The 18,418-nt window shown below is 39.0% G+C and overlaps 4 protein-coding genes across 4 annotated transcripts; 2 read left to right on the plus strand and 2 right to left on the minus strand.

Moving 5' to 3' along the window:
* Positions 1-960: 960 nt before the first annotated feature.
* Positions 961-4,430, plus strand: LOC126393433 (uncharacterized). The gene is made up of 2 exons (XM_050049615.1): positions 961-1,278; positions 2,885-4,430. The coding sequence occupies exons 1-2, from the start codon at positions 1,251-1,253 to the stop codon at positions 3,892-3,894; spliced, it is 1,038 nt and encodes a 345-aa protein (XP_049905572.1). The 5' UTR covers positions 961-1,250; the 3' UTR covers positions 3,895-4,430.
* A 330-nt stretch (positions 4,431-4,760) lies between these two features.
* On the plus strand, positions 4,761-10,870 carry zgc:136439 (uncharacterized protein LOC678627 homolog). The gene is made up of 8 exons (XM_050049624.1): positions 4,761-5,119; positions 8,467-8,556; positions 8,683-8,762; positions 8,868-8,983; positions 9,473-9,570; positions 10,010-10,078; positions 10,168-10,226; positions 10,515-10,870. The coding sequence occupies exons 1-8, from the start codon at positions 4,928-4,930 to the stop codon at positions 10,633-10,635; spliced, it is 825 nt and encodes a 274-aa protein (XP_049905581.1). The 5' UTR covers positions 4,761-4,927; the 3' UTR covers positions 10,636-10,870.
* On the minus strand, positions 10,616-13,472 carry asnsd1 (asparagine synthetase domain containing 1). Its single transcript, XM_050049594.1, has 3 exons — positions 12,057-13,472; positions 11,587-11,768; positions 10,616-11,110 (listed from the first exon to the last, which is right to left on the minus strand). Exons 1-3 carry the CDS (start codon positions 13,470-13,472, stop codon positions 10,864-10,866), a joined length of 1,845 nt encoding a protein of 614 aa, XP_049905551.1. The 3' UTR covers positions 10,616-10,863.
* On the minus strand, positions 13,395-14,438 carry LOC126393449 (ASNSD1 upstream open reading frame protein-like). The gene is made up of 4 exons (XM_050049636.1): positions 14,269-14,438; positions 13,990-14,043; positions 13,699-13,774; positions 13,395-13,533 (listed from the first exon to the last, which is right to left on the minus strand). The coding sequence occupies exons 1-4, from the start codon at positions 14,341-14,343 to the stop codon at positions 13,493-13,495; spliced, it is 246 nt and encodes an 81-aa protein (XP_049905593.1). The 5' UTR covers positions 14,344-14,438; the 3' UTR covers positions 13,395-13,492.
* Between the last annotated feature and the right edge of the window lie 3,980 nt (positions 14,439-18,418).

An 18,418-nucleotide genomic window follows, 5' to 3' on the forward strand; every position in this document is an offset into this window, starting at 1 on the left:
ACTGGTCAGCAATGGCTATAATGCTATTGTTTACTGTAGTATGTTGTACCTGTAAATCTTCAACATAATGTTCTAGTACCAGTTTGTGAAGGACTGCAATTGGCACCATATTTGTATCATGCTCTTCCTCCATCACTATGTAGTCATTATCTGATAAATCTCTGACAGTGTTACCCTCCTGTATTGTAGTCACAGTTGTGGTGCAGTACTGTTGGTCCATGTTAACCTCTTTGTCGCATCCCCAGAGGTAGAAGGAATTCTTACAGCTGTGTAGTAGCACAGGGGTGATCTGAGAGCAAACAATGTTACTTACCTATGTGCATACTTAACCTGTGTGTCATGTTGTTTCTACACACACATTATTGTTGGGAAAGCAGTTAAATTTAGTTGTCACTGATGGTGTGAAAACACTCGTGTTGAATGTAGAGAAAAAAAATTGCAGGAGTTGGGGGATGGCTTTCAACTCTTGTGGTTTATGTTGCTGACCAGCTGGCGCACCTTTGCCTTTTTATAGAGTGGAAAATGGTAAAATATTTGTGTAATCAGTTGAGTGTTTTGAACATCTCAATTGTGTTTTTAAACTAAGGATTTGGGTCTCTACAATGTACTGTTATACACATGAAATTGTAATTTTTCAAACCTAATTGTTTGTGAAGGAAAATGACTGAATAGTAACAGTAATGAAAAAAAGCTCCATGTAAGTATAACTAACTGAACTGCAGGTTTAAAAGGAGTGAGATTCCTGATAGATCCAAAATCTTATGGATATTTCACTTTCAAAAATATCTGAGAAATAGTTTATATACTATGCTTACTAAAGGAACAGGAAGTATCATGTCTGTAAATTTAGCAATAAGGCAATTGGCAGAGTATATTTTATGTAAAATTTTAGGTGAACTACTTTATCCTTATTTGAGATAACTTCCGGTGATATAGCGGAAGTAGGGGTGAGCTGGTTCGGTCAGTGGCTACTGGGGTCCCTATTGGGGGACAACCACAGGCGGTTGTTTTCTAAAGAAATTCGCCTACAGTTCAGCATTACTGCTTTTTTAAACTGATAATAGATTAAATTAGCATTAGCATTTTCTAAGATGTCTAAGAAAGTCTAAACTTGAGAAAAACCACCGAAAACGATTTTTGTGTGCTCATTTAATTTTGTGGACAAAAAGCCATCAAAGGAACTTCCGGATCCTACCTTGTGGTCGGGCGACGACAGACCAGCAGAAGAGAGAGTGAAGACGATCCAGAACATGAATGACAACAGTGCCACAATAGCAGGTATGAGTTCAAGTGTAACATTAGGGACTGTTCTTTACTTAAAAGAGAAGTGGGGTGATTGGGGTGTGACTTTGTTTTTGGTTGGTTGTTGTTTTATTTTGACCTTTCACCAAGCTACAGATCCTTGCGTGTCTGTGAGTGCCTCACAGAAAATGCATGACCCTCCTTCCACTGTAAAGTTGTAGACGAAATCCTGGAGTTGAAAAAAGCCTTGGATTTTCACTTTTGTCATGCATGTTGGTTGTTTAATGCAAACAGTTAACTTTTGGCCAATTCCTAAAAGTGATGTAGAATAAAGGGATTTATATGAAATATCACTATTTTAAGCTGAGATTTGTTTCGTTGCACAAGTGTCCAAGGACCACCGGACATTTGAAGACCCAATGATAATTTCTGCTTTTGAAGTTTCTGCTTCCAATAAATGGTGTAATTTTGGCATTTTTTAAAGAAAAATTGTCATGTTTTCTTTAAAAATCAGTGGTACAATAAACACAAACTACAGCCACTTAAATTTGTATGCTCCTCCCCTAAGCCAGAATATAAAATATAATGTGTTCAAACCAAACGTGATGCAAATTTTCGTGTCACATTTCATGCGTGAGTTTGAATGCTAGAATTTTTTGTGTTGACTCGCCTCATATGCACAAATAACTCACATCATACTAATGTGAAATTGCAAAATCAATGAATGAACTTCTGCCGGTATGTCCTTGGCATCATACGTCCCTGGAGGATCTCAATGCTGATTGGCTATTGCTGCACAAATTGGTCTCTTAAATTCAGATTTTTCAACTCTTGCAAATAAGCTTATGATGTGAAATTGCGCTACTTGTGTAACTCAGGTTGCATCCATCGCGCTGCCCAGCAGGAATTCACATCTAATTGAATCTGTATGTTGACTTTACATGTAATCCACTCACAATAATTTTTTATTCGCACCCAATGTGAACACAACGTAGGTCCCTAGTGCCCCACCACCTTCCCCCTAATAATAACGAACAGTCCCTTTAGTGTTTGTGAGGTAACCTTAATGACAGCTAGGTAATTTCACTATTTTCTGTACCGTTTAAGATTTAAGGCAATATGGCACATAGTGCAGGCAGCATTAAAGTAAAACAGTTTATGTATGGCTATCTGTTTGTAAAAAGAAATAGATATTGGTGCAGTTTCTCGTTTAATCTCCCAAGATCTTTCACAGATATTTTTTAGAAACTTAAGTTAAAATATTCACTACCAGTGGTGGAATGTATCAGAGTACATTAACTCAATGACTCTACTTTAGTACAAATTTGAGTTACTTGTATTTTTACTTGATTCCTTTCTCATTATACCTTATTAAGGTTTCCAGCTTCTCAAATATGAGGATTTTTCTGTATTGAGCACTTTTACATTTAATAGCTTATATACATTTTTCTGGTTATACTTACATACCTTTACTTTTACTTGTAACAGAGTATTGTTAGATTGTGGTGCTAGTACTTTCACTTAATTACAGGATCTGAATACATCTCCCACCACTGTAAAACTAAAAAGTGTTAACAGCACAATAATATCTGTGATAATATTTCATACTCCTTATAATTGTGAACTGTATTGTTACCCTCAGATGAGCGTGGCAAGATGAATGAGGAGCCGTGTTCAACATCAGAGCCTACCCGTGATGCCCAAACACAGTGGTCAGACCCAGGGATGGAGGACCACACTTATTCAAAAGTGCCTCCCATCATGAGTGCACCATCCATAAAACCATCACACCCTGTTGCAGATAGTGTTTTGGAGAGTTTCGCAGACTCCCTCTTGTATACAGGGATTCAGCTCATTGAGTTTCACACCCTTGTATCCTGCCTGCAACCATTCGCCCCTGCTTCATCATCAATGCCTGTTGTGGACCAAATCCTAATGACCTTAATGAAATTAAGACAAAACTTTGACATGGCTGATTTAGCACGGCGATTTAAAACCCCACAACATCAGGTCAAAAAGACTGTTGGAATGTGGATAGACATAATGTCTGAACACATTAAGGATCTTATTCCATGGTTGCCCCGTGAAACAATCAAAGATACATTGCCACAAGCTTTTAAAGAACACTTTCCAAACACAATCTGTGTAATTGGCCGTACAGAGACTGTTACGCAGAAAGCCACGAAGCAACACTCTGTAACTGAATTACAAAGACACTACTATGGCAACAACACTGTGAAATATTTGGTGGCAATTTCTCCTTCTGGAATTATCATGTTCATTTCAGATGCTTATGATGCCAAATGCAGTGACAGGTACATAATGCAGACCTCGGGGATTCTGAACTATTTGCGTGCTGGCGATGAAGTGATAATGGGTGACTGGGGTTTCACAGCACGAGACTTGCTGGAGGAGTGTAGGGTGAACTTTATCATGCCAGCATTCACAAACAAAAAATGCCAGCTGACAAAAGAGGAGGTCACTCGCACACAGTGCATCGCTCATGCCAACAGACATGTTGAACGGGCAATAAGGCGTCTGAAGGTGTACAAAATTCTCTCTCAACCAGTGCCAATTAAGTTGGTCCCAAAAATTACTAAAATGCTCAAAATCTGTGCTGGTCTGGTAAATTTAAGAGGTGAGTTTAAGTGAGAAGACATTTAATATTACACGTAAACACACATACATACACATTTCATTTGTTCAACTGACATTTATTTGAGGTAGAAATATAAAATGTGTGTGTAGGAAAAAAAAAATTTTGTTCTCACAGTCGTATGCAATGGTGGAATGTAACTAAGTACATTTACTGTAAGTTCTGTACTTGGGTACAAATTAGAGGTACTTGAACTAAACATGAGTCTTTTTAATGTCACTTTCTTCTTCTTTTCCACTACATTTCACAGGGAAATATTGTACTTTGTACCCCACTACATTTATTTGGTATCTTTAGTCACTTTACAAATTAAGATTTTTACACATAAAACATATGAATAGTGAAATGTGATGGTTTGTTATTAAACTACCCATCAATATCCGTGCCTACAGCCTCAAAATGTGAGGATTTACCTTTATTGAATACTTTATTTTCTTGATTATACTTAGATACTTCTTCCACATGTGGTTGTATGTCCTAATGTGTCTGGAGAGGATCTTCAAGGTTTTATGTTTTTAATAAAACTAAAAACAAAAAGGAGTCAGTTGTACTATTTTTTTCCCGAAAGTTTATACTACCTTCATAAAGTGTTCTTGGTGTTTGTTGTTACAGTGTTACAGCAACATTACTTTTTTCCCCAGTAACGAGTAGTGTAACCATAAACTAAAAATAGTGTCATGGATAACTAATAAAATCTCAGTTGTAATATTACAGCCCCCTACTGATTTAAAATCCAACAATCAATCACATCCCTGGATTCATTTTCGCTGTTCGGACACTGTTCACAACCTACACTTCTTAGTTTTTAAAATTATCGGAAGAAGCATTACTTTTATTTTGGAAATACTAACCGGAAGCCAGACGCTCAATCTCGCGAGATGAGTCTGACCCTGAACTGTAAAATACTTATTTTTCCACCATTTTTTCTACCGATCTGTCACTGGGTTCAGCAGTATTAGTAGTTAGTAGGTAAACCACCAGGTGATACAGCGGACAGGTGAGTTGCGTGTGTCCCAGGTCAGAGTCTAAATGAAAGCTGTAATTCTCGCTGCCGGGTACGGAACCAGGCTCCAGAGGGATGTGGTGGCCGACAGCAGCGGGAGGTTCGCTCACCTGGCTGGGACTGCCAAGCCGCTGCTGCCTGTGGGACGGTGTGCTCTGATATCCCACTGGGTCCGTGCTCTGAGCGCCTCTGGCTGTGTGGACTGCATTTATGTTGTTGTAAGTAGCTCAGTGCAGGCAGTGGTGCAAAGTACAAGCCTGATTCAAAAAAGTTGGGACGCTGTGAAAAATGATATGAAAAACAGGACTCAATAATTTGCAAATACTTTTGAACTGTATTCAATTGAATTCAGTACAAAGACAAGAGGTTTAATGTTCAAACTGATAAACAACACTGAATTAGATGCCTGCGACATGTTCCAAAAAAAGCTGGGACGGGGCAACAAAACACTGGGAGCTTGAATTATGAAAAGAAAACCTGGAACATTTCAGGTAAACAGGTTAATTGGTGACAGGTGATAGTATCATTATAGGATACAAGCAAGGATGGTCAGTGTGTGAAAAGAGTGTGTGGCACTGGGCAGCTGATTCAATTTTAAGAACATTGTTTCACCACACTCAATTGCAGAATTTAGGGATTTAATCATCTACGATCCATAATATCATCAAAAAAATTAGTTTAATGATAAATAAGAATAAATAAAAAGATTCATAAGATCCAGAGAAATCTGCATGAAAGGGGCAAGACTAAAAACCAGTCTTGAATGGCTGTGACCTTTGACCATTAAAATCAACATGACTGTATGAAGGACATGACTATTTACTCAGGAACACTTTTACGTAAAGTGAAAGCCATATATCAACAACATCCAGAAAAGCTACCAACTCCTCTCTACCTGAGCACATCTGAGATGGACAGACACAAAGTGGAAAAGTGTGCTATGGTCTGACACGTTCATATTTCACATTGTTTTAAGAAATCATGGACATTGTGTCCTCCGGGCTAAAGAGGAAAATGACCAACCACATTGTTACCAGCACAAAGTTCCAAAGCCAGCATCTGTGATGGTATGGAGGTGTGTTAGTGCCCATGGCATCATGGACAGCTTCCCATTTGTTAAGGCACAATGAAGGTTTTGGGGAAACATATGCTGCCATCATTATGAAATCTTTTTCAGGGACGTCACTGCTCATTCTAGCAAGACAGTGAGACATATTCTGCATGTTACAACAGCGGGGCTTCATAGTAAAAGAGTTCAGGTGCTAGACTGCCCTGTCTGCAGTCCAGACCTGTCTCCTATTGAAAATATTTGACACATTATGAAGCGCAAAATAGCACAGTGGAGAATTTCACTTTTTAAAACTTAAAACAATTAGTTTCCTCAGTTCCCAAATGCTTACTGAGTATTGTTAAAAGGTAAGGTGATGTGACACAAACATGCCCCTGTCGTAACGTTTTTTAAAACGTGTTGCAGGCATCAAAATCAGAATTAGTGTATACAAAAAACAATTAAGTTACTCAGTTTAACCATTAATATCTTGTCTTTGGATTGTATTCAATTGAATATAAGTCATAAAGGATTTGCAAGTGATTGCATTCTGTTTTTATTTATGTTTTACACAGCGTCCCAACTGTTTTGAAATCGGGGTTGTAATTTGTAATTTACTCATACTCAAGTATTGTTCTGAAATCCATTTTTTAATACCTAAGTCTTTTCATTTGGTACTACTTTAATGTACTTCATCTCAGATAGACATAATTTAAAGAAATGTTACGTTTGATTGCACTGAGTTAGCCTATATTTATCTAACAGTTATACTTTCCAGTTGCCTTGCATATATTTTAGTTTAAAATATGATGCATTGTTAAATAATAATAACTACCCAACAGCATATTCAGCAGGTTTATTAGCTCCATGACATTAGTTACCTGTATCCTATTGTTAGATGTTAATTCATCAATGATCATAGGTCAATCATAAGACACTCATAAATGAGCGATCCTGACAAATTATTTTTTCATTTTCTTCTTCCTCTTATTATTGTTACTATTATTTTCATTACTAGTTTGAGTAGATTTTGCATATGATAATGATGATAGGTGTTTTTTTTAAGCTAATACAAATGTTTTTTGCGTTAAAATATATCTAAACCTTAACGTCTCTACACTGCCCTCCGGTGGTCACAATGCTTAACTACACCCTGCTGTATTTAGAAAGTTTTATTTTGAAAGTGCTCACAGGAAGTATGTTGTTGTGTGTCTTTTACACTTTATAATGATCTGCATCTCTACTGCCCTACTGTGGTCATAGAGTGTAACTACACTTGGTTCTGTATAATTATGCACTGTGACCAGAGGGCAGTGAAGAGACAATGCGCGGTATTAAGTTTAACTATACAGCGTGTAAAAGCAAACAGCGCATTAACAATTCTGCTACTATGCATTCTAGAAATTACTTTTATTAACTCTGTAAAAACATTTTTTTTTTTTTTTTTTTTAAATCACAGTAGGTACGACATTGTGACTGCTTTTACATTCCATTCATATTCACGTTTCGAGACTGCCCTCATGTGGTCATAGTGTGTAACTACGCCACCGTCTCTGTGCAGTTGTACTCTGTGACCACAGGGGGGCAGTCTGGACACTTGATTATGAATGCAAACTAAAGTGTACAGTCATACAAAATAACATGCAAACACTTCCAGCAGACTCTTTTAAAATAAAAGTTTCCCTATACAGTTTAGATATGCACTGTGTTTATGTATGTTCACAAATACTTTAATGATAATCAGCTGTATTAAGCTTAACATCAGTGTAAAGGCAGACACAACTGCATATGTTCACTTCCTGTGAACTCTTTCAAATTAAACGTTTTCTTAAATTGTGTTTTTATTGTTTAAAATATATCCTTTGTTTCTATTTTTGTGGAAGTTTCTTTTTACATAGACAATTATGTGCAGGGTGTTAGGGTGTTTTTTTACATTTATTTGATTAATTATTGCAGCTAAACAAAGTTTGGCTTTAAAGAAAATTTAAATTGACAACATAAAAAATGTAAATATCTGTATTCAGTGGTGGACTAAGTATTCAGACCCTTCCTTTAAGTAAAAGTACTAATAGCACACAGTAGAAATACTCTGCTACAGTAAAAGTCTTGCATTAAAATGTTGCTTCAGTAAAAGTATAATCAATAAAATGTAGTTAAAATATAGAAAATGTCTCTTGTGACTGTTTTACTATTGTATATGATCTCATTAGATGATTCTGTAAAAAAGCAGGATTTTACTGTTGTTGGTTGAGGTGGAGCTCATTTTGAACTATTGATTTCCAGTCAGTCAGTTAGCCACTAATCATTTAAATTTTCATTTTGTTTTGTGTGAGAAAATGTAATTTGCAAAGTAACTAAAGCTGTCAGATAAATTTATTTCAGTCATTGTCATGGATTAAAAAAGTGACGTAAAAAGAAATACTTTTTAATAACACTGCAATCAACTATATCACACTGAATATTTACAACAAACTGTTCCTCTTCTTTTCTCTCTCCTCACTGCTCTCCTCCCCACAGACTAACGCTCTTTACCGTGCTGCATTTGAAGAGTGGGCATCGCATTTCTCAAATGTCAAGATTCTCAGCGATCAGACGAGAAGCAATGATGTAAATACAGTTTCATAATTAGTGTTTTCCATGTCATCACTACCAATGTCACATGTTTGGCCCTTAGAAAGTAGTTGTTTTTTTTTACACCATCCTCTAACTCAAGCTAACTTTGTATTCCACCAGGAGCGTCTGGGTGCTGTGGCCTGCCTGCAGCTTGCAGTGACACACTTCAAGATAGAAGACCATGTCTTAGTGATTGGGGGGTAAGTTTACTGAGTTGACATTATCAACACTACCATGCAGTGTTGTTGTGTAGAAAATAATTTGTCTCTGCCAAACTGATACAACTTTGTATCCATCCATATCAGTGACACCCTCTTCAAAGAAGATTTTAGTCTCAGTAAAGTTAAAGAGAGGTTTTCTGACCTCCAAGCAAAGTGTGAGGACAGCTGTCTGGTGCTCTCATACCAGTGCAAAGAGGAAGGTGAGTAGGAAATAAGGCTTTGATAAAGATATTCAATGCAGGAGTTTCCTAAAAAACATAATACTCATACAGAAGAAATCCCTCTTAGTCATCCCCTGACCCACTAGAAGTGTGTGGAAGTGTATTTTCCTGCAGAGACTGCCTTCTGCCTGATTTTCTTATTTTTTCTGTTTGGGACGTTTATGGGCGTTTACCCCCACAGCACTCAGGTGAGGTTGGGGCTTTATAAAAAAGGTGGCGACCAGGTGCCACAGCACAGAAAAACACAAATATAGTAAAGCAAAATCTCAACCAGAGTGAATCTGGGGTTGGCTCTTACTTTGAGTTTTGCTGACGAGTGTTTTTACAAACAGTAACCGACAATCCTGCATAGTATACCATTAAATTTAAGGCTGTGGAAGCTGTCAGATAAGGAAGTGATAAGTCATAAACTGTCTGACGTGACTTGGCTCATGCTCACAACTAGTTCTGTGTTGCGCATCTGTACAGAAACTCATAAATATGGGATATTGGAAGTGGACGGGGATCTCCGCGTCCTGTGTATGAAGGAGAAACCTCTTCCCTCTGAGACAACATCAAGGAGAGCAGTAAGTTCACTATAAACACTGAACATGTCTTGTAATCCTTGTCCACATGAACACAAAAGATCATTTAAGTCTCTGCAAAACAAGGGGAGAGCCACCTCAAGTTTGACTTACAGTCTTGAGGGGAATGGGTTAAGGGCAGGAAAGAGCTGCCAGTCAGATTCTCTCACTGCAGTGTGGTCAGATACTCTCCCAGGGCTGTTGTCTTCTATCTGTTTGGCTCGCTGGTTTAAGGGTTATTTCGCCCTCAGTTTGGTCTTCAGTAAATATATAAACCAGAGTTTGTCAAAACATTGAGCTCATCAGCCATAAAAAAAACCTCTCTCTGGCTGCCTGTTTAGAATCATTGTCATTAAAGTGGGGAACTGTGTTAAAAAGGGTTCACCCAAATATGGATGTCAGTGTGACAACACTCAGCTGAAAATTTCCATTTGTTTTTCAGTGTCCCTGTTTCTATGTGTTTTCAAAGAAAAGCCTTCCTCTACTGGACACCTTCCTTGAGGAAAAGAAGGTACATCTACTACTCCTCAGTCCCACGTGTGATGTGAATTAGGAGTAAATTGTCTTTTCACTATTTTGCTCAACATTTTATTTCCATAGGAGAGCCCTATTGATGAGAAAGATGCCCCAGGAAACTTTGTGTCTTGGCTCATTCCAAGGTATTATCTGTTGGACCCTCCAATGTCAGAAGTCCAGGTTTTAGTCAGTAAACTTTTTCTAATCATTATGTAATACTGCTTTGTGACAGGCTTCTTGTCTGTTTGTGGGTCTTTACTGTGTCACACTATAAGATTTGGATTGGTGTTTGAGTGTTATATTTTTTATGCATGTCAAATTATGCAGATATTGGACTAAAACAAATCCATTTTCAAACCAGTTTATCAGTGTATTTCTCAATAAATGACACTGTTGCATTTTTTTGTTTGTTTTTTCTTTCTGTCTTTCAGGAAGCCAGTATACATTCATCAGATTTCTGGACGTTTCGATGTTGGGAACTTGCCTTCCTATATTGATTGTGACCTTTACTTCAGAGAAAAACTTCAAGATGTTGAGTCATACATGGTATAGAGGAAAATACCATATTTATTATGCCATGTTAAAAAAATTTATCCAAGACCAGCACACACAAAACAGATAGTCAAATGTGAACTTTTTGCAAACTTAAAGAATCTGTCTGTGACAGTAAATCAATAACTAATGTAAATAGGCCTATAATCTCAATTGTATGTAATTTTATATTGATCTTTTCTACTAAAAATGATTTTTATACTCTTTTAATTAAAACCAGAGATTTGTCTACTCAGTTAGGAGTCTTGTGCATTTGTCAGAGGCCTTTTCTTGACTGTCCTCCATCTTGGCGATGCGGGAGCCAAACTGCATGGCTCTCTTTGGCAGGACTGCTGACTGGCCTAGGCCCAGCTGCTTCGCCGTCAGTCTCAGGAGCAGTTTCTCCCCGACACCCCGAGGGAGTGACAAGTCTGCCTTCTCCCACACCGGCAGAGAATTCAAGTAGCTCACCACATCCTCGTCCAAGTAGGGAAATCTGCAGATGCCAGAGTTACATTTGTCAGAAACTCTACCCAGGGGTGTCGAACTCATTTCAGTTCATACAGCCCAGGTTGATCTCAAGTGAGTCAGACCAGTGAAACCACTGTAAATAACACCTACAAATGTATCCCCCTTTTTTTAGAGTAAAGAAATACAAACAGTCTACATTCTGAACACGTTCACAATTAATGAACAATCCATTTAAAAAAACAAAACAAAAAAAAAAACATGATGAACAGCCTCATGTCTGATGTCTTATGAAAACTAAGTACAATTTCAACAGTATATCTTTTTCAGCATGCAACTCACCCCTAGAGTATGGATTTGATGCTGATGCTATCTGGTTAGCAGTTAAGTATCTAGCTTTCACAGCTTTTTTAGTTATACCTGTTGCCAGGTAAAATATGCAATTTCACGCACGTTTGGTTCTGGTAACATGTAATGGGAACTTAAAACAGGTGCCACACTTGCCTGGCCTCTTTCCCATGGTCCCCTATCACTCTGTCATCTCTTCCCAAATTCCTGGAAGGGATCCTGCTCAGCTCCATGGCCAGTTCCTGGATCAGTCCCTCATGTCCAGACATCTTAAATCGGACTCTGTGTCTTGAGTAACCTGCCAGCTGCTCATCTGCTCCGATTCCTGTCAGAATTACCTGCAGTTATAAAGCAGCAACACAGAACAGCAGGTCAATGTGGTTGTTGGGAATTGTGACACATCTCTTGATTTCAATTTGTTTTTGTTCTATTATCAGTAAGAAATGATGCATTTATGACTTGATATTTTTGCAATGATTGTGACCCTACTGTTTATCCCTTTGCACTCATACCTGTGTTATAGCCCAGTGGACAGTTGCATCAAATCCCCTGCATTGATAAAAAGTTAAACAAAGCTCAGAAGCCTTTGCTCCTGGAAAGTGCAAAGTTTGGTGTTTGTACCTCACCTTTGCTGTTGATGTGAAGGGCCTCTGGTCACTGTCCTCTGCGATGAACCCTGTCCCTCTTGCTGCAAACCACACAGCACATCCAATGCTGTCATCAAGCACCGTATCCAATGGATGCACCAAATGACAAATGCGCTCCTGGCGGACTTTCTGCAGCTCCTCTTTTGTTACATTGATTTCGACAAAATTCCATCTTCTTTCAGGATTCAAGTCTTGTAATTCCTGAAGGCCAGCTTTTCCGGTGATTCTGTCTGGAACATTAAAGGGGCTGGATATTTGGGGATCAACTTCATCACGCTTAGAATTTGTGGGCTTGTATTTGTGCTTTTTGGGTTTCTTTGCAGACTCTTTCTGCTTCTTTGGCTCCTGTAGCTTGAATGCTACATTCAGAAGGTCTATTGGTTGATGAGCAGGTACATGACGGTCAGCTAAGGCAGCCAGGATCATTGAATCAATACCTCCTGAAAAAAGTATAGCAATACTAGCATTGTTAGTAGAGGGAGGGCACTCTTCTTGTACCCTGAATGGCAAAGACTGAACACGTCGCCTTACTGCCTCACTGAGAACATCAATAAGATGGTTCACCTCACTGTTTTTCTCTTTGCTTGCAAGCAGCTGCTCCAGATCCTGAACACATGAATATGACTTTGGATCAATTTCTTTCTCATTTAATGACTCTGGAATGGATGTATTTAGAGGACACACAGGTGAGGTGAGTACAAGGCCAGACTGGTTCATCACAGCAGTGCAGCCACTGGGGACAGACTCCAATATAGTTTGACTGCAGCTCAAGACTAGATCATTTCCCCCATGAGCCCAAGGATAAACCTCAAATGTCACAGAGCCAGCTTCTGTAACTGCCTTCAGGTCAATCCGATACACACCAACTGCTGGGACCTCTTGCCAAGCAGACTGTGCATGTCCAGAGCTGTGGGCTGCCACAGAAGTCAGGGTCAAGGCCTGGTCCTCCGCATCGAATTTCCACAGCAAACTCCGCCTACCAAGGAAGTCTCTGCCAAACCAGAGGTAGTCTCCAGCCCTCTGGTAGTAAACAAACCCCCATGGTCCATGTACACTGGACAGGACTGACAAAATCTCTGAAGAGCTACTGCAGGATGAAAGCCGCTGTGAGACAACAGCAGTGTCATTTTCCTCTGGCAGCACTGGGAGACCGCCAAAAATCTCCCCGTTCCACACCAGGACATTTCCAGTGTTGTCTTGTATTGGCTGGGGTGTGAGAAGACCTCTCATGTGAAGAACATGGGCAGAGAATAAACACTGATAGCAGGGATTTGTGCCTCTGACTGTGAGATCCTGATTCCAGTTGGGCCCTCTTCTCTGCAAATGTTCATGGACTGTTTTGTCCCACTCTAACTGAGCAGGTGACAGACTCAACAGACAGAAGATGCCACACATTGTTGTGGTGAAGGTCAGTCCTACATATCCTGCAGATCCTTTTTCATGCTATCCAGTTCCTCTGGAGACAGAAAATATCATCTGTTATGTCTATCTACAACATGATGGTTTATGGTCAAACTTCATTTGTCCAGCCTCGGGTTTTAACAAATAAGACAGACAGATGCCAGATAGTTTATCTATTAAAGTGATATGAATTAACTTAAACGTACAGCTCTCAACTTACGTTTGCATGAACCCAGCGTCTGACTTCTGTCTGCTAGAAAGAAAATGTTACTGTTCCTTTGCTGAATGTAGACTCTCTGATAAAGGAACACATAAGAAATGCACATCAATACATACAGAAATACACATGTTGCTCCTGAGAGAAGTCTTTATTAAAAAAAATTAATAATAAAACGTTGCTTGAGAATTTCTCTTTAGAGATGCGTCTTACAAGAAATTCATATTAATTGTTGCCAGAGCATAATTACATTAACTAAATAACTAAATAAATATGTCAGTTTCATGTACTCACCCTGCTTTTCTTCAGATTAGAGAGCTCATCCAGTAAAACCTTCTGCTCCTTGATCTGTAAGTGAGTAACACAAATTATTTCACTGACGTGATGAAAAGGAAACACTTCAGGCAACAAAGTATCTGACTTCATAAGAAAGATAGTCCCGAAAGTCCGCGTGTTTCAACATTAACGTGTGTTAAATCATAGTTATATCCTGAAATGAGACATGCTACATGTTTACCAGCTAATTTGAGGCTATTACATTAGCCACCAGCAACATGATACGGCCAACACTACCTTTTTGTTCAATTCCTCCTTCAATGCAGACTGTCCTTCAAAGTTATCGTCGTTATCCTGACTTTTTGAAGACATTTTGGTCAGATTTTCTTTATATTAATGTAACTGAAGCTAGCTATCCCCAGTGTAAACGCATGCTCAGTAGCTTTGAAAGTTTTTCCGGGTGCGGAGGTCTGACCCGTAGAGACTTTACTGCCCCCTGGAGGTGGGCGGTTCAAACATCATTTCCCCCATCTCCATGTAAAACTCCATGCGCCATGCAAATTTATATTTTAATATTTTATTGGTATACACTTGCTTAGTCATAAATGTCTGGTTGAATTCACAATGCATTGAAAATTAAAAACAGAGGATAAATCTCCTCATAGAGCACAAATTGCCATGAGTAGGAGGTATATTTGATTTCTCCTATCTGTGGGATGTTAATAAAGAAAACTGACTTCAAGCAGTGTAATTGGGATTTCGTTGTTATACATTTGTAGCCTACCTTTTATTTCTATGGTAGCCTAAACTAAATGACCATGTTAATGCATTCAGAACCCAATTATGTTCCAAACACAAAAACAATATTGTAATGATTGATTTGTACTCTAAATGCACACATTAATCATTAGACAAAGAATCATTATAATAGCCTACTTGGTTTTTTTTTCTGCCCCATCCACTGGACAAAGAATTTTAACCCAGAAACTACCTAAAAGTAAAAAATAACAATAAATGGTCTTATTAAATCTTCTCTTTCTTTCAAGAAAAAAAAACCTGAGTTTATTTTTATTTTATTTTTTTAAATTGTTAACTCACATCAATAAATACTGCTTTAAAACACATCGCTCATGCATTCAGATCTACCGTCCATTAACTACAGTGGATGGATATTTTTGAAAAAAATAAATACATTTTGAGTAAAAGCTATAAATCTTTCACACTAATTTTTGACCTAATATGACATCTCGTGTTTACTTAGACACCATTTAAACACAAATTATGTACTTTAACAATATGATAAATGGACTGAAATGTGCCCAACGCTTCCTCTCTGCCTCATGGTCGGCCATGTTTGTTAAAAAAGGGGGCGTGTCTTTACTGCAGTCCACTTTACATGATGTGGAACACTGTGACTGGCTTAAAGACATCCCATCAAATAATTAAGTGCTCTTGGGTGGATTCAGATGACAGTTATTATAGATCCAAACATCCTAGAAAGGCTATATCGCTTGGAATGGATGGGGGATCTGAACTGATAAAGCAAAATATCAATAGGTTAATAATGTTTGTGTTCTGCAAAGTTCAGCATCACCATACATCTACAGTCTACAGTCGTGTGGCTAAATATTCATATTGTTCTCCTGTCTTCTTCCGTTTTATGTAACTGTCCCTTTTCCCTTACAATCTTTCTGAAACGTGCATCGCAGTGTCATTAATCTTTTAGAGCATTTTAGAGGTCGTCCACGTTTGCTATAAGTCAATCAAAACAAACTGCACGCTCAATGAAAGACCAACATTTCCCCATACCTGCATGTCATTGGGCTGAGGCAGAAACAAACACAGTCACATTGAGAACATGCAAACTCTCAGGACTTTCCTACTGTGAGGCAACCGCAGTAGCCACGCGTGACCATGCTGCCATTCGTCAAGACCTTGGTAAATAAAACTTGGCTTGTGTCAGTCAGTCCCAGTCATATGAATTTAGTCCCCGTGTTACTGTTTCCACCAAGGTGGAAAATTGACTCAGATGATGAGAGAGGAAGGAAATCAACCCTGTTGTTGTGACAGGAGTATCACAAGGGTGTGTAGGAACAAAAATTCTGGAATGAACTGCAGTGATCACTGATGTAAGTTCAAAAATTAATATACAGAGGTATATTTTAACAAGTCTATAGACATGCTAGCCGGTTTTTTAGGTTTTATTTAAACACAGCATTGTTTTGAGTTGAATGCTAACATCAGCATGTCAACATGTTCACAATGATAATGTTAGCACGCTGATGCTAAGCAGATATAATGTTTACCATGCTCACCATCTTACATAGTTTAGCGTGTGTTAGCCCACTGCCATTTGCTAATTAGTGCGAAACACAAAGCTGAGGCTGATGGGAATGCCATCAGTTTTACAAATATTTCTTCATCAACCAAAGTGTTGGCCCAAATCTTTACCTGTTGGTGGCGCAAGAGAAAAGGTCGGAGGATCACCAAAGTCAGTAGGGACTATGATTGTCTGTTCAAAAATGTCATGCCAATTCATCCAATATTTGCTGAGTCTAAGTAGTGGACTGACCGACTGAGCGACATGGCCATCCTTAGAGCCTCACTAATAGTGAGGGGAGAGCATTAGTCATTCACTTGGCATGCAGGGATTGAAACCAGCATCCTTCCATTCACATGTGGTACAAACAGATATATTTTTGAGGACCTGAGCTTCGCTGGCCTGGCAGCGGTCAATAACCAGCAAAGAGAAATTACCCTGGATGACACAAATGTTGATCTTTCTCCAGCTGTGGGTCAAGCACCCTTCAAACACACCTGTCAGAAGACAAACACACCTGTCTGAGGTCTCACGTTGGTTTGCTGCCCACTGTGCTGCAATGTTGTATCGATCTGAAACAGCTGTCAGCTGTTTACCACTTCATTCCCTGGAAACAAGGGCTGTCACTTTTGGTTAGGTGTCCAGGTCATTGCAGTCAGACAGTGACCTTTGATGTTTATTGTTCTTCAGTGGCGCTGTCAGGCATACATCAAAGTTTTAGGCCCCGTGCAGCAGTGGATATCCATAGAAACAATAAGACCACAACACTGTTATGTTCCAAATATGGGTTATGGTGATAATTATAATCACTGTGTCTAGTGTTCGTTGGTCACTGACATGGTTGGTCATCTTACTGTGTCCATTGTTAGGAGATTTTGGGAGACCTCAAAAGCCCAGTCCCAGTCATTCCAGCTAAATATCAATGAAGTTGCTGAACCAAGAGGGCTATACTGTAATACCTCTTAGCTGTACTGCAACAAAGTCGAAGAGCTCAGCAGAAAAAAAAGAACAGAATCCCTGCATGAAGAATAGATGAATAATCTGATCCAGCCTCACATACACCATCCTTCAGGTGAGATTTCACATCCTCCCTCCACCTCTATCCCTTCTTTAGCTGTGGCTTGTGAGTGTCAGACAACGTAAGGCCGCAGGAGGCAAGTCATTCTCATATTTTTGTCCTGAAAGTATAAATATAGCTGACGTAAACACAGCTTGTTGTTCCGCAGCTGGGCTGAAAAAGGATCCCATCAGGGGCAGACACATTGCAGGTCACATGGCCACAAAATGACACAGCAGCCGTCTGACCACTGATGACAGGTAACTGAGCCTGGCTGACACACTGGCCCACTAATAGTGTGGCTGGTAATCTGTTTGTACCAGCTCAATGTGTGCAGACTTTCAAACGACTGAGAGCTCTCTGTGATCCTTGAATAGATCACAAAGGGATAGAAGTGCCTATTGTCATCACTTGGCTCAAAATATGTGCTTATGTTCCTTGTTAGTGTCAATTTAGTTCCCTCACAGGATGAGATGGCACATAGTAGGTCTACGTGTTGCTGTGGGCCAAAGAGAAACTAGTGCTTTTCATATTTTTTTAACATCTACATGTACAAAAATAATAATAAGTAGATTTTAGTAGCCCAGCACATATATTTATAGTACTACATGCTAAAATATTGTGATTATATGTAGACCATGACTACATAACCACCTCGAGAGCTAGTAGGCTGGAAAAGGGTCACATATTAAAGGCTACATGCAGGGCCTGGTTAACTCTATTAGGGGCCCATTGGCGAAAATGAGCTGCAGGTCCCTACTGACACCTCGTTTCTCCCACTCTCTGTACATTGTGAGTTTATAAGTTTGTAATTACTAAGTAGTTTTTGCTAACGTAATTAAACTTAAATAGAAAAGGCCTTAAAGCAATAAAGCAGTAATCTTACTTTTGGCAAAGGCTTAAGGTTCTGTATGTGACATTTACAGTACTGATATAGCAGAAAACAACTATTTGCTATGTAAGGGCCCATTCATTGTTTTCACATCTGCCAATCCATTTTGGTCTGTGTGATGTAAATGTCATCATTCATTTGTGTCCGCAGGGACTCAATTTTCTGTGATGGCACGGAC

This window comes from Epinephelus moara, chromosome 7, assembly GCF_006386435.1.
Source record: "Epinephelus moara isolate mb chromosome 7, YSFRI_EMoa_1.0, whole genome shotgun sequence".
Taxonomy (NCBI): Eukaryota; Metazoa; Chordata; class Actinopteri; order Perciformes; family Serranidae; genus Epinephelus; species Epinephelus moara.